This window comes from Oryx dammah, unplaced genomic scaffold (genome assembly GCF_014754425.2).
Source record: "Oryx dammah isolate SB20612 unplaced genomic scaffold, SCBI_Odam_1.1 HiC_scaffold_11163, whole genome shotgun sequence".
NCBI classification, from domain to species: Eukaryota; Metazoa; Chordata; class Mammalia; order Artiodactyla; family Bovidae; genus Oryx; species Oryx dammah.
The window spans coordinates 4,629,486-4,642,769 of NW_024080556.1; the positions used below are offsets into that span (position 1 = coordinate 4,629,486).

At 41.3% G+C, this 13,284-nt stretch overlaps 1 protein-coding gene across 1 annotated transcript in view; it reads left to right on the plus strand.

Moving 5' to 3' along the window:
* Nucleotides 1–546: 546 nt before the first annotated feature.
* Nucleotides 547–13,284, plus strand: part of LOC120860689 (fibrocystin-L-like) — a 177,416-nt gene continuing 164,678 nt past the window's right edge. The window contains exons 1-4 of the mRNA XM_040236441.1: nucleotides 547–669; nucleotides 2,754–2,843; nucleotides 10,706–10,850; nucleotides 11,858–11,966. Coding sequence (XP_040092375.1) covers nucleotides 597–669; nucleotides 2,754–2,843; nucleotides 10,706–10,850; nucleotides 11,858–11,966 — 417 coding nt within the window. The 5' untranslated portion in view covers nucleotides 547–596. The remainder of the gene's footprint in view (nucleotides 670–2,753; nucleotides 2,844–10,705; nucleotides 10,851–11,857; nucleotides 11,967–13,284) is intronic.

The window sequence follows — 13,284 nt, forward strand, 5'->3', positions numbered from 1 at the left end:
TGATGGGGGTCATAATCATAGTAACAGTCCTTATGGAACTATTGTGAGTTGAAGTCTCTAAGGCGCCTGTTTGGGGGTGGGGGGGGGTGGGGACGTGCCCAGAGATCAACAAACATTGAAGTCCAGAATTGGTGGGGCGGGGTGGGGGGAGAAAACAGAGAAAGGGACGAAGGAGCGAAGGAAGGTTGGAAGGAAGGGAGGAAGGACGGGGTGGGGTCGGAGGTGAATCAGCGGGAGGGAGAAAAGGCGGGGTTGATGGAACACTTGCCGCTGGATCTTTCTTGCGAAGAAAAAGTGGGGTTATTGGACCTGTGGAGACAGCCTTGCGGCGTCAGCACTCAAGTCTGAATGCGGAGGTGCGATGGCGCCCAACGGGCCAGGGCGCTAGGCGCTGGGTGAAGGGTGTGCGTCTGCGCGCGAACCCCGGGGGCGCCCGGGCCGGCGGGGCGGGGCGGGGCGGGGCGGGCGTGGGGCGGCCCCGGGGCTGCGAGTCCGCCTGCGCGCCTGGACGAGGCGGGCGCGCTAGCCGGCAGAGCGGGGCGCGGGCCGAGCTGCAGGCGAGTAGCGGGCGTGGACCCTGCGCCTCTAGCGCTGCAATGGGACACCTGTGGCTTTGGGGGACCTGCGGCCTCTGGGGGCTGCTCCTGAGCATCGCAGAGCCCCGCGCAGGTAACTCAGTTGGGGCACAAGGGAGGCAAGCAGGAGAGTTTGGTGTAGACGCTCCTGGGGTCCGGGGAGGGGCGGCACCGCCTGGCTCCTGCCTAGGTCAAGGCTGAGGGGGCGCAACTGCATGGTGATCCTGGGGACTAGGTTTAGTAATCCTGGGACGCAGGATTAGCCTGAGACAGACAGACAGTCATAGAAAGACATACGAAGACAGATTGCTCTTCCCGTCAGAGGTGCTGTTTGAATTATGGAACCTCACCCCTTCCATCCGTGGTGACTCAGTTGAAAAATAAACTGCAGTTTGGTTGCAGGTAGGCTTCCCTGTTGCCTCAGACGGTAAAGACCCCGCCTGCAATGCGGGAGACCTGGGTCTGGAAGATCCCCTGGAAAAGGGCATGGCAACCCACTCCAGTATTCTTGCCTGGAGAATCCCATAGATGGGGGAACCTGGTGGGCTTCAGTGCATGGGGTCGTAGAGTCTGACACGACTGCGCAACTAAAACTTCACCTTTTTCACTTGGCTGGGGGTGGAGGACACAATCCGATCCCTCCCTTCTCCACTTTTGGGTCCCTTGTCCATTAAAGAAGGACAGAGTCTCCCAGTAGGACAGGAATGGGTCTTTGTGGCGGGTGTCAGTCATTTCCAGGGGCAGCTGCCCTGTGCCTTCAACTAATACCCAAGAGAGGGCTGGAACGAGACTTGATAAGATAAGAAACTGGAGTTGGCTGTGGAGATAACGGAGAGGATGAACCTGAGATAGGCGAGGAGCAGTGTGTCTAGGAGATAGGATCCAGCCTGCTCGCTGAAGTTTCCTACTCTTGGCTGTGGACTGCTCCAGGTTACAAATGTGCCTGAAGCAGGAGTGGCCTTGAAACTCTTGACAAAGACAAACGTCAAGGGCAGAGTCATTGGTTCTTGGAGGGGGGAGGCAGTCTTCTTTATGCTGGAGAGCTTTTGCCACTGTAGGTGAAGTCCACACTAAACTTTTCTCAGGCAGGAAGGAATTAAATCATAATTTTTAAACTTTTTCTCAGTCGTCCATTTCAAATATCTGTGGCTTTTCTTTATGTCACTTAATTTTTCCCACCTATTCTGAGAATTTGTTACTGGACCGAATAATTACCTGTGCAGTTTAAGCAGAAAATAAATCCCTTAAGCCATCCTGTAACTTTTGAGTTATTTTGAAGCATCAATTCCAGTTCCCCAAAGAAACTACTCACTCATCGCTGTGTTTGCAGAGGCACCTGTCTTGGCCTAGAAGTCCACCTTGCCACCGGTTTGTCCAGTCTAGCTAATCCGTGTTTGCTCTCCCAGGCACAGCAGCTTCACTCCTCTTTCAAAAAGCCAGTATGACCCCAGGAGTGTGGATGAAACGCCCCTTCTTACTCACATCGCCCCTGTGCTCTCTTCCATCACTCTACTAAGTAGAGCTTTTGGAAAAGTTGGGAATGTCACACGTTTTTCAATGCCCCGGAACCTAACACTGTTTATTGAATGAACTAGTGACCTTTACATTGAGAACTCACTATCATCATAAAGTTTCAGAAATGATCTTCCCTGAAGTCTTAGCTCTGTCACAGAAAACAGTTTCAACTTAAAACACGCCATTCCTTTCTGTACCTGGACTATTCTTTCAATTTACCAGGCTATGCATTTCTTAGGGGTTTTGATAATGACCTTATTCTCCACAGAGCTGTTTCTCCAGCCTTGTCTGCTGCTTGTGTGGGCTGATAGCTGTATTTATGGAACTGACTGCATCTAGCAGAGCACTATATGCAATTAAGGGTCTAATAAATGTTTAATATGATAGGTACGAATGCTGAAAATGATCATGTATTATTCCTCTTTGTAGCAGGTAAGATAGTGCTCTACATGAAGCCAATGAGTATTAACTAAGTTAAAGACTTAACTCCCTGTCTGGTCATTGGTTAGTAATAGAACCAAAAATAAAACATAAGTGTATTTACTTTCTGTCCTGTAATCTCCGTGATGATTTTCTTTCATCATTGTAATTTGTAGCATAACATTTGATGCTGAAATGAAGTACTTGAGGCTTTTACTTCTACTGTACTTTCATATCTTTCAGATGGCTCTAAAATAATTCCCAAAATCACAGAAATAATACCTAAATATGGCAGCATAAATGGAGCAACAAGGCTGACTATCAAAGGAGAAGGTATGGTTGCCTTTTATTTTTCACCAAGGTTGAGGTATTTTAAAGACTTTCACATTTAGAGATTGATTTTTTTTCTCTTCTAAATCCACTAGAGTTGCTTCTCTATTTGGCCAGGGTAGGAAAACTCTATCCTCTTTGACACCTAATGAAACCCCAGAAAGTCTCTATCAACCTGACCATCTGAATTTGTATTATAATTACTTGTTTAACTCCAGGATCTGGACTATAATGACTGAATTGAAAGGAACATCTTTAACCCAACTCTGCAGCTACCTACTTTGTTCTTCATGGGTCTAATAGCATTTATTTTTATATTAAATAAAATATTTGTGGAGTTCAAAGGGGTAGGATGTTAGTAAGGGTGTATGATGGAGAAGTAGAATGGTTATGAAAGGAAAAAGACAATTGAAAGCAAAGCTTCGGATGCCTTCTTCTGCCATGCAGTCCTTATCATATACTTCATCAGAACATGGGTTATGTATGACTTTCTCCTTGCCTGGTCTTGGGATGCTAACAAAGTAGGCAATTACCGAATATATTTAATGAGCAACTGTTTCTTGAGTTAAATAGAAATACATGGTTCATTTAGCCATTCACTCTTTACAATCTAAATGATGGTAGTATTCAGATGGTTATGAATTTTTGAAGGATGGGAAAGAAAGGTTTTTAAAGAATATTAATAAAAACTTTTATTTAGTCTTTAAGAAGTGCAATGGGATTTTTTGGAGTCAGAGCAAGATATTTAATAATTCTGTCTTATATATTGAAGTGTCTTTCAATATTTCTAAGTAAAATTTCTGTAGAATTTTAATCTCTCAATGGTGTACTTGAAATGGTTTGTGCCTCTAAATTGTGAATAGTATATTTTGGATTAAAGTGTGTGTGTTTTGTTTTTTTTTTAAGAGTTAGACACCTGGAGACAATGTGTTTGTTAAGGACTTTTTAAAATGTCTTTATCCGTAGCTCCCTTATAGTATTTATTGTTAATATTTGCTTAGATAGTGCTGGATTTTTAACAGAGATTTAGATGACATGAGAGAAGCACCCCAAACAAAACAAAACAATAAAACCGCTCAGGTATTTCCTTCTGCCTCAAAAGTGGGAAGCTGCTATATTAACAGAGGGAGCCCAGCCTGGTGCTCTGTGACTACCCAGAGGGGTAGGATGGGGGTGGGTGAGAGAATCAAGAGGGAGGGATATATGTATGTGTGTATATATGGCTTCCTTTGTAGCTCAGTCAGTAAAGAATTTGCCTGCAGTGCAGGAGACCCAGGTTCGATCTCTGGGTTGGGAAGATCCCCTGGAGAAGGAAATGGCAACCCACTCCAGTATCCTTGCCTGGAAAATCTCATGGACAGAGGAGCCTGGTGGGCTGCAGTCCATGGGGTCGCAAAGAGTCGGGCACAACTGAGTGACTAACACTTACTTACTTACATATATATAATTATAATTGATTTGTGGTGTTGCACAGCAGAAACCAACACATTATAAAGCAATTACCTCCCATTAAAAATAAATAAATAAACACCTACACCTTTTCTGTGGGTTTCCCAGGTGGAGCTAGTGGTAAAGAACCTGCCTGCCAATGCAGGAGACGTAAGAGACAGGGTTTTAATCCCCCTGGTTTGGGAAGATCCCCCTGGAGGAGGGCACGGCCACCCACTCCAGTATTCTTGCCTGGAGAATCCCATGGACAGAGGAGCCTGCTGGGCTGTGGTCCAGAGGGTCACAGAGAGTCGGATGCCCCTGAAGCGGCTTAGGACACATACTTTTTCTCATCCAGGAACCATGGCTTGAGTTTAGTTGCATAGACTCAGATCATCCCTAGTTAGAAATAGGGAAAACCAAAACAAACCATTCCATTCTTAAGGCATTTTGGAGGAACATCCTTATTAATCCAGCTATAATCTTTTCTCTTTGGTAAACTTTATGAGTCTTAAGAGTAGTCCTCTTACTTATGAAGCACAAAATGTCATGATGAATTTGTAGTTTCTCTAGTTTTCCCATCAATCTGCATTTCTGGATGCTTCCGGCCAAGAATTATAAAATAGTTAAATACTATTTGAATTGCAGATACGTCTGCCTACTTTGATATGTCTTCCCTCTCCTTGCTTTAACCACACACAGCAGGTGACTAAAATTGTGACACCTAATGTCTTTCTCAAAGGTGAGTCTAAATACTGTTTTGGGGCCAATGATAAATATAGAATGTGTCTAAGGTAATGATAATGAATTTGCAAAATACACCAGACCTCCAAGGGTACGTGAATGTGGTACTTGAACAAAATTTATTTGGAGCAACTACTTTAACCTGTCAGTGTTGTGTCTGACCCAGACTCCATCTTTAGAATTGAATACAGAGATAATTTATTAATCACAGAACACCTTCTAATGGGATTTTAAATACTCTATCACCTACATGTTGGTAATGGCTTTTTAAATACTTGATCACCTAAATGTTGGTCCCATATAACTTAAAATTTTTGTAGTGGTCACGATGAAAAACTAAAATATAGAAATATTTAACTTGAGTTCTCTGAAAGATCTATTGTTAGTATTTTTTTTTTGTATCCAAATGGCTTTTGTCTATTTCCACACATAATGAACTTTACAGGTAAAAATTTGCTAGTGTTTTACTTTCTTCTAAAGTCTATCTCCAGGAGTCAAAGTTATATAGTTTTATAATTATGCTCCCCAAGTAAGTGTTTTGAGCAGTGGCAAAATTGTAGAAATCATTGTATCTTCTTCTAAGATGGCTGATTTAATGAGGAGTGTTATCATTTTGATAAGTTCTGGAGTGTTTCTAAGTTTATTGTGTTTATTTCTTGATATTCATTCCTTGTATTTCTCAATTGTCTTCCTTGATATTTCTCTTTGTTAAAAAAAAATCAATTGGAAGGTAAAACATTTTACTTTTGTTGCTTTCTAGATATTCCCTTATTACAATGTCTAGCAGGTATATTTTTGTTTAACTGAAGTGGTGAATTATATAAGTTTTATATTATGGAAAGCACATAGACTTTAGTCAGGTTCAACTGGCTTTCAGGTCCACCTTTGCCGCTTCCCACTAGGGGACTGGGGCAAGTTTCTTATCTAAGCCTCAGCTTCCTCATCAATGAAATGGGCTACTAATTCCTACCTGTTGGGGCTATTGTGAATATTGAAAAGGACGATGTAGCTAAGGCACTGGTATATAATATCTGCTCCATAAATTAGAGCCAATTTATTTTTATTATTCCTTTGCATTTATGTTATAGGGATGGTGTCCTTCTTTAAAAGTTCTCCTCCATCACACTGCATCATTTTTCCCATTGTTTTGAATGTTACAGATTTTAAGTGGATTTGTACTTTCTCAACCCTGATTTTTTAATTTTTTAAACCAGAGGAATCAAAACAGCCTGCATGGTACATGACAACTGCTGGCTGTGACAGCACGCACATTTTTCATGATAGTAGCACAGGCTGCTATCAGGAGACCCAGGACTGCGTGCCTGGCTAGTCTTGTCTCCAGTTCTTCTGACAAAAGGGAAAAAAATACATCAACATGTCAGGAATTTCCATCTGAAGCCTCCACCTTTTCTGTTTCCAGGGTACACCCAACCCTTCATGTAATCTTTATGCTTTGGAGTACTTCCAGAGGTATCTTCTTTATACCCAGTGACTTACTTAGAATTAGACTTTTAAATTAGAATTCTTTTTTAAAGCTGATTCTTTACTATTTCCTTTTAACTCTTTGGAAGTAGCTAATAAGTTATAATATATAAAACACATTGAAACGATTCCTAAGCTAAAAACAATATCATCTTTTGTTGGTGTTATTTTTTAGACTTGTATTTGTCATAGAAATGCTGAAAACCATTATCTGCATTACCATATCATTGATGTGACGTGTGCCTAACAGGAAAATAAATACACATATCTCATCCTGAGCCACACCACAAGTAAAACTGTGTTCTTTAGTTAGTGGCCAGCAACCCATCTGTGTGTTCCAAACTCAATGTGAAGTACAGAGATAAGCAGAAATTGGCAAAAGGAAAAAGTGGCTTTGCAGGTAGTTTGCTTTTCTGTTTTCATGTATCCTCTCAAAATTCCATTTGAGCAGTAACTGCCTTCCTAGATTGCAAACTCAATGCAAGTATCTTTCACATGTCAAATTGATATGTTTGTATTTTAGCCTATATTGGATGAGTCCTATTTGGTTAAGTTTTAAGCTTAGAAGAATTAAATATAATTAATTAAATAAAATAAATTTTAAAATAAATTAAATAAAATTAATTTATTAAAATCCCACCATTTGTTTAGTTTCTGCTTACTTTTTCTACCTATAAAGAAGAGGAGCTAAGAACATAGGTTCTAGAGGAACTTACATTGGATAACTGGGAATAGCTTTGTAATGTGCATTTTTAAATATTATTTTTCTCTGAATATCACAAAGGTGCCAGGTTGGCATCATAGCCGTGGTTCAAATCCTGGCCTCTCACTTATTTGTCCTGTTATTTTTTAAAAAGGATATTAATATTCACTAATAATAACTATCAATATTTTGTGACTTAAAATATGCGTGTATGCATGCTAAGTTGCTTTAGTTGTATTTGACTCTTTGCGACCCTATGGACCATAGGCTGCCAGGCTCCTCTCTCCATGGAATTTTCCAGGCAAGAATACTGGAGTGGGTCGCCATTTCCTCCTCTAGGGGATCTTCCCAACCCAGGGATCAAACCCGCATCTCTTATGCCTCCTGTGTTGACAGGTGGGTTCTTTACCACTAAAGCCACCTGGGAAGCCTGACTTAAAATATAGTGTATATCAACTGAGTATTTATCAATTGAGCTCTTAACCTAGGAGCCAGGCACCATGTTAAGTACTATATAAAAGGCCTCATTTAGTCTTCCTGATAATTCCTGCTAAGTCGATTATTATGGTCATTTTTCTGATGAAAAATGACTAAGTGAGTTTATATCTAAAGGTAATGCTCAAGTTCAGACAGCAAGGAATTGCTGAAGCTGGGATTCCAACCCCAGATATCAGGGTCCAGACGCCCTTTCCTGTAAACAGCACTGTCCCCTAGCATGCAGTGTTCCCACAGCTATAGTTTACGGCTCTGGCATTTGCTGAACCTCGACACAGTGACCCAGGGATTGAACCCAGGTCTCCCACACTGTAGGCAGATTATTCACCATCTGAGCCACTAGGGAAGGCTGCAAACCTGTAGGTCTCAAGTTAATTTCCACAAGACAGAGACAGCAGAACAACTGGGTTGACTGGATGACTCGTTCAGAAGCTTCTCTCCTTGGCTACTTGAGTGCTTGTCCAGTGACCTATGGACAGAGGGCCATGGGGGGAGGCTGTGCATGGGCCAACACTAGGGACCTCTTTTCATCAGCACTGAGCTACCTACTGCCGCTGCTGACTACCTGCCCTGTCAGTAGCAGAGACCAGCACGTAGGACAGTCTCAGTAGGGACCATCCTCAAGAAGTCCACCCAGCCACCCTCATGTCAGCTGCATCACTGTCCTTCCCTCATGGACAAGCAGATATTCATTATTCCTGGTACTGACACCCGCTCCACAGAAGGCTTTTGCCTTCTCTTTCCACAGTGCCTGTGCTGGCCTCATCTTCTGAGAGTATAATCCCACAAAATACAATGAAATTCCATAAGGAGTCACAATATTTCACAAAATAGGGCCTCAAAACAAGGAACATATTTTATAGTGAAAATTTGTGATACTGGGCACATGACCATAAACCTTGCATCATCCCGAAACAGGTGGCCTAACAGAATGATGGCACAGCCGGCAGCTGGCAAGACTAAGAGCCCAGCTTGGGAACAACATCCTGTGAGGTGGGACGCTGTCTGTCATCAGAGCCATAGGCACTGACCAGTGGCAGATCCGGACTATTGTTTCCCAACAGATGGATACATGGAGCTGGGAATGAAGGGTTACTCCCTGTCCTTATCGCTTCCAGTAATCAAAAGATTGAATCTGTGCTTTCTGTCCTTGCAATTTTAGGTTCTCCTGGGTTCTGGGTCTGAGTTTCCAGATAGAGGATGCTTCTGGCAGGGATCCCGGTCTGGGTTCCACTGAACTGAAACTACTGCTACTATCCTGTCAGTCTGAATTCAGCAAACATAAGTGGTGGACTGCTAGAGATAGTTGATTCTGGTGATCCTGAAGAGGCAGGGTTGCTTTTCCTTGATACAGAGAAGGAGGAGTGTGTCTGGAATTTGTGGTATTCTTGGGGCGTCTCTTGGCTTCCATGTGCAGTGATAACTGTCAGTAGGCATAGGAGGCAGCCACAACCACACGTTGGGAAGAAAACCAAGGGCTCCGATCCTCAGGATAAAGGTTAGCATCACTCCATTAGCTGAAGTTCTGGCTTATGGGTGGGGAAAGTACAATGGCTGAGAGAGGTCAAACAAGTATCAATTGTAGCCTCACGGCCAACTAGGGAGGCCTGTTGCTTGTTCCATTAACCCTGTTGTGTTAAATCTTTTAGAAAATATTTTATTTATTTATTTGGCTGCATTAGGTCTTAATTGCCCCAAGGCAGATGTGATCTTAGTTTCCTGACCAGGGATTGAACCCATGTACCCTGCACTGGATGGTGAATTCTTAACCACTGGATCACCAGGAAAGTCCCTCTATTACATCTTTAGCAGAGCTCTTAGCTGACCACTGTCTGGTAGACTTGAAAATGCATTCTACTTCAAATGCAGGGTCTGAGCATATCTGTGGGCTTCCTAGGTGGCACTAGTGGTAAACAACCCACCTACCCATGCAGGAGACATGGGTTCGATCCCTGGGTCGAGAAGGTCCACTGGAGAAGGGCATAGCAGGGCATTCCAGTATTCTTGCCTGGAGAATCCCATGGACAGAGGAGCCTGGCAGGCCATAGTCAATAGGGTTGCTGAGAGTCAGACACGGCTGAAGTGACTTAGCATTCATGAGCATATCTGTATGGCACAAGGAGTCAACTCTATCAGATGCCTTTTTTACTCAGCTGCACATCCTGGTTCCCACCTCTTAGTCGAGCCACAGCTGTGGCAAAACGTTCCCTGTGTACCCTGACTCAATCCATGCTTCCAGGTCTCGCCTAAAGGTCCCACAGTGTGTCTTTGTCCCAAGGGCTTCTTGGATGCCGTGGCGTTGGAACCTAGGTGGCATATACCTCTGTGCAGCCTGAAAGTGTGGGAAAAATCATTTCCCCCATGGGGAGCCCTCAGCTAATGGGAGAGAATTTGATGAATATATGCTTCTTCTCATTGACTCTTTGCTTCTGAGAGGCTACTGTGTTTTCCTCAAAAGTCTTTCCCAGAAAGACTGAGCCCCAGCTGCCTTCAGTGGAGTCCAAGTTTTCTTCTCTCTCGTCCCTAAGGGATCAACTCTCAAACTCTCTACTTGCAAGCCTTACCTCCGATTTTGCTTTATAGGTACTCAAGGTAAAGACCTGATGCCTTATAAAATCCTGTTCACTTTGTCTGCTCTTGCTGTGCCCCTTTGCCTGCTGTTTTCATAGTAGTTATCCCCACCAGAAACAACATCTGGTGGTATATATTTGTATATTGTCTATTTCTTCACCCGTCTCTCCCATTAGTGGGATATAAGCCATTTGATTCCAATGCCTTTAACAACACCTGACAGATAATAGATTTGCAAGCATTGCTTTTATGAATTAATTAATTATAGGCTAATTTTTATGTTTTCAAAGAGGATTGCAATCACAGGGGTAAATGTGAAGTAGATTAATGGCTTACATCAATACCTTCCTTATTCATTTGGTGATTCAATACAAAATGATAATTGTTAGATCTTTGAAAACAGAGTTCCATTAGTAATAATTGAGTGTTTTTACTCTTCCAGGTTTTGCTCAAGCAAACCAGTTTGACTATGGAGTTGACAATGCTGAATTGGGAAACAGAGTGCAATTAATTTCTTCTTTCCGATCAATTTCTTGTGATGTAGAAAAAGATTCAAGTCATTCAACCCATATTACATGTTATACTAGGTAAGTTGTAAAGTGTCTTTAATAACATCATTTTCATCATGTCAGAACCACAGTTATACATATTATTTTTATAATAGTTTTATCACTGGCGATTACAATAATATTTTTCTGATTATCAGTTATTATTTTTGACTTCATGGTGTTTAGACTATTTTATATCTTTATTACATTCACTTGTAGTACTTTTTCCACATACTGGCATGATCAAAATGTGTTCTATATCCTTTCCCAGGTTATTAGAGCTATTATCTAATCATTATTGATCTCTTTTAGAAGATAAATGGCCACTATTAAATTGCAATGATGCTCCTCAAAATATCAAAATTATACCTTCCTGTCTGGTTTGATTAATTTTGTTCAGAATCTTGACATGCTCATTAAGATTAAAGATAATCATTTTGTAGATTGACATTTCAAGTTCTTTACTATCAACTCAAATTGATGTTTGTTATTAGCAACTTAGGAGAAAAATTAATCATTTTAAATGGCCGCTTTGAATACTGAGACAGGTAGCCTGTGTTCCAGAGGATTCTATCCGTATTAGGCTTGTTGACGTTTTGCAGCTTACTTAGGGAGAAGCATGATTAAAACTTTTTAGAAAGCAAGCATAAAATAATTGTACCAACGTGATGTTACAATTTAAAATGATTGTTATTATTGTTTTTCTTCTCAATAACCAGTGCATTGGTTAGAATAAGCATTTGCCTGAGATCCATGATGTGAGAATTTGCAGTACAGAGTTCAGGATGGAGAGCATCTTTCCATAATATAGAATTGAATTGAACTGAATTGCACAGAAGCACAATTAATTTTGAATTTAATTCTACAACAGCACAGTTGTACAACAGCGACTTAGCATGCATGCACACACATACAACAGTTAGAATTTCAGACACTTTTTTTTTTTTACTAAAATGACATGTAGTCTGGGGTGGTATTTTTCATGAATGCTATACATTAAATAACAGAATTTTGCATTCCATGTGTGTTTTCCATTTGCCTTCCAGAGCGATGCCAGAAGATTCCTACACTGTTAGAGTCAGTGTGGATGGGGTTCCTGTTACAGAAAACAATACCTGCAAAGGTCATGTCAGCAGCCGGGCCTGCATCTTCAGTGTAGGTGGCATTTTCTCTCTGACTTACATATAACTGATCTTGTACTTGGTTTCTTTTAGAACTGGACTTTTATTTTTTAATTTACAAATTGTTATCTATTTCCACATTAAAAAATTTACTAGCATGTAGCTAAGGATAATTTCACCCAGTTAAATTATCTTCTATAGTAATGAAATCTTACCATTTCCTGTTTTGTTTTTCAAATTAATTTTATTAATGAATTCAGCTTTTTTACTTTCAAATTGTTTTCTTGTTCATACTGTTTTTTCACTTTCTCCATTTCTGCTCTTACTTTGATTTCCCTTTTTCTGTTTTCATCAGACTCAGCTTCATTTTATTTTTTTAAGTATTTATTTATTTGACTACAGTAGGTCTTAGTTGCAGCATGTGGGATTTTTTTTTTTTTTTTTTAGTTGCGGCATGCAGAATCTTTAGCTGTGATATGAGAACTCTTAGTTGTGGCATGTGGGATCTAGTTCCCTGACCAGGATTCAAACCCAAGTCCCCTGAGTTGGGAGCATGGAGTCTTAGCCACTGGACCACCAGGGAAGTCCCTCATCTTCATTTTAAATGGAAACATAATTATGTTCTCTTTCTTTGTATTTTCTGATGCAGTGAGCGCAAATGTGACTGTATGTAGACTAGAATTATTCAAAATTTAGTTCCCCTAAATACAGATGTTCATAATAATATATTTTCTTCTACAGACCATCTCATGTAATTTAAAAATTGTATTTATGTTTTAAGTTGTCGATTACTGAGTGCTATAACATTCCAATGTAAGTCAAAATGCTGAGGAAATTGGTAATGACTTCTGTCCTCAGGAAGTGCCTATGATTCTTCCCAAATATCTCTGGCTCACTTTTCTCTTCCTAAATTGGGAGCCATCTTTTGTTTGCCAGAATAAAACACCTAAATGGCCCCAAAGCAACCTCAATTCAACTAATCTCAAATTGGATGTCTAGTATTCCTCCTTAAACTTCAGTTCAGTCGCTCAGTCGTGTCCAACTCTTTGCAACCTCATGGACTGCAGCAGGCCAGGCTTTCCTGTCCATCACCAACTCCTGGAGCTTGCTCAAACTCATGTCCATCAGTGATGCCATCCAACCATCTTATCCTCTGTCATCCCCTTCTCCTCCTGCCCTCAATCTTTCCTAGCATCAGGGTCTTTTCCAGTGAGTGAGTTCTTCACATCAGGTGGCCAAAGTCTTGGAGCTTCAGCTTCAGCATCAGTCTTTCCAAAGAATATTCAGGACTGATTTCCTTTAGGATTGACTGGTTGGATCTCCTTGCAGTCCAAGGGACTCTCAAGAGTCTT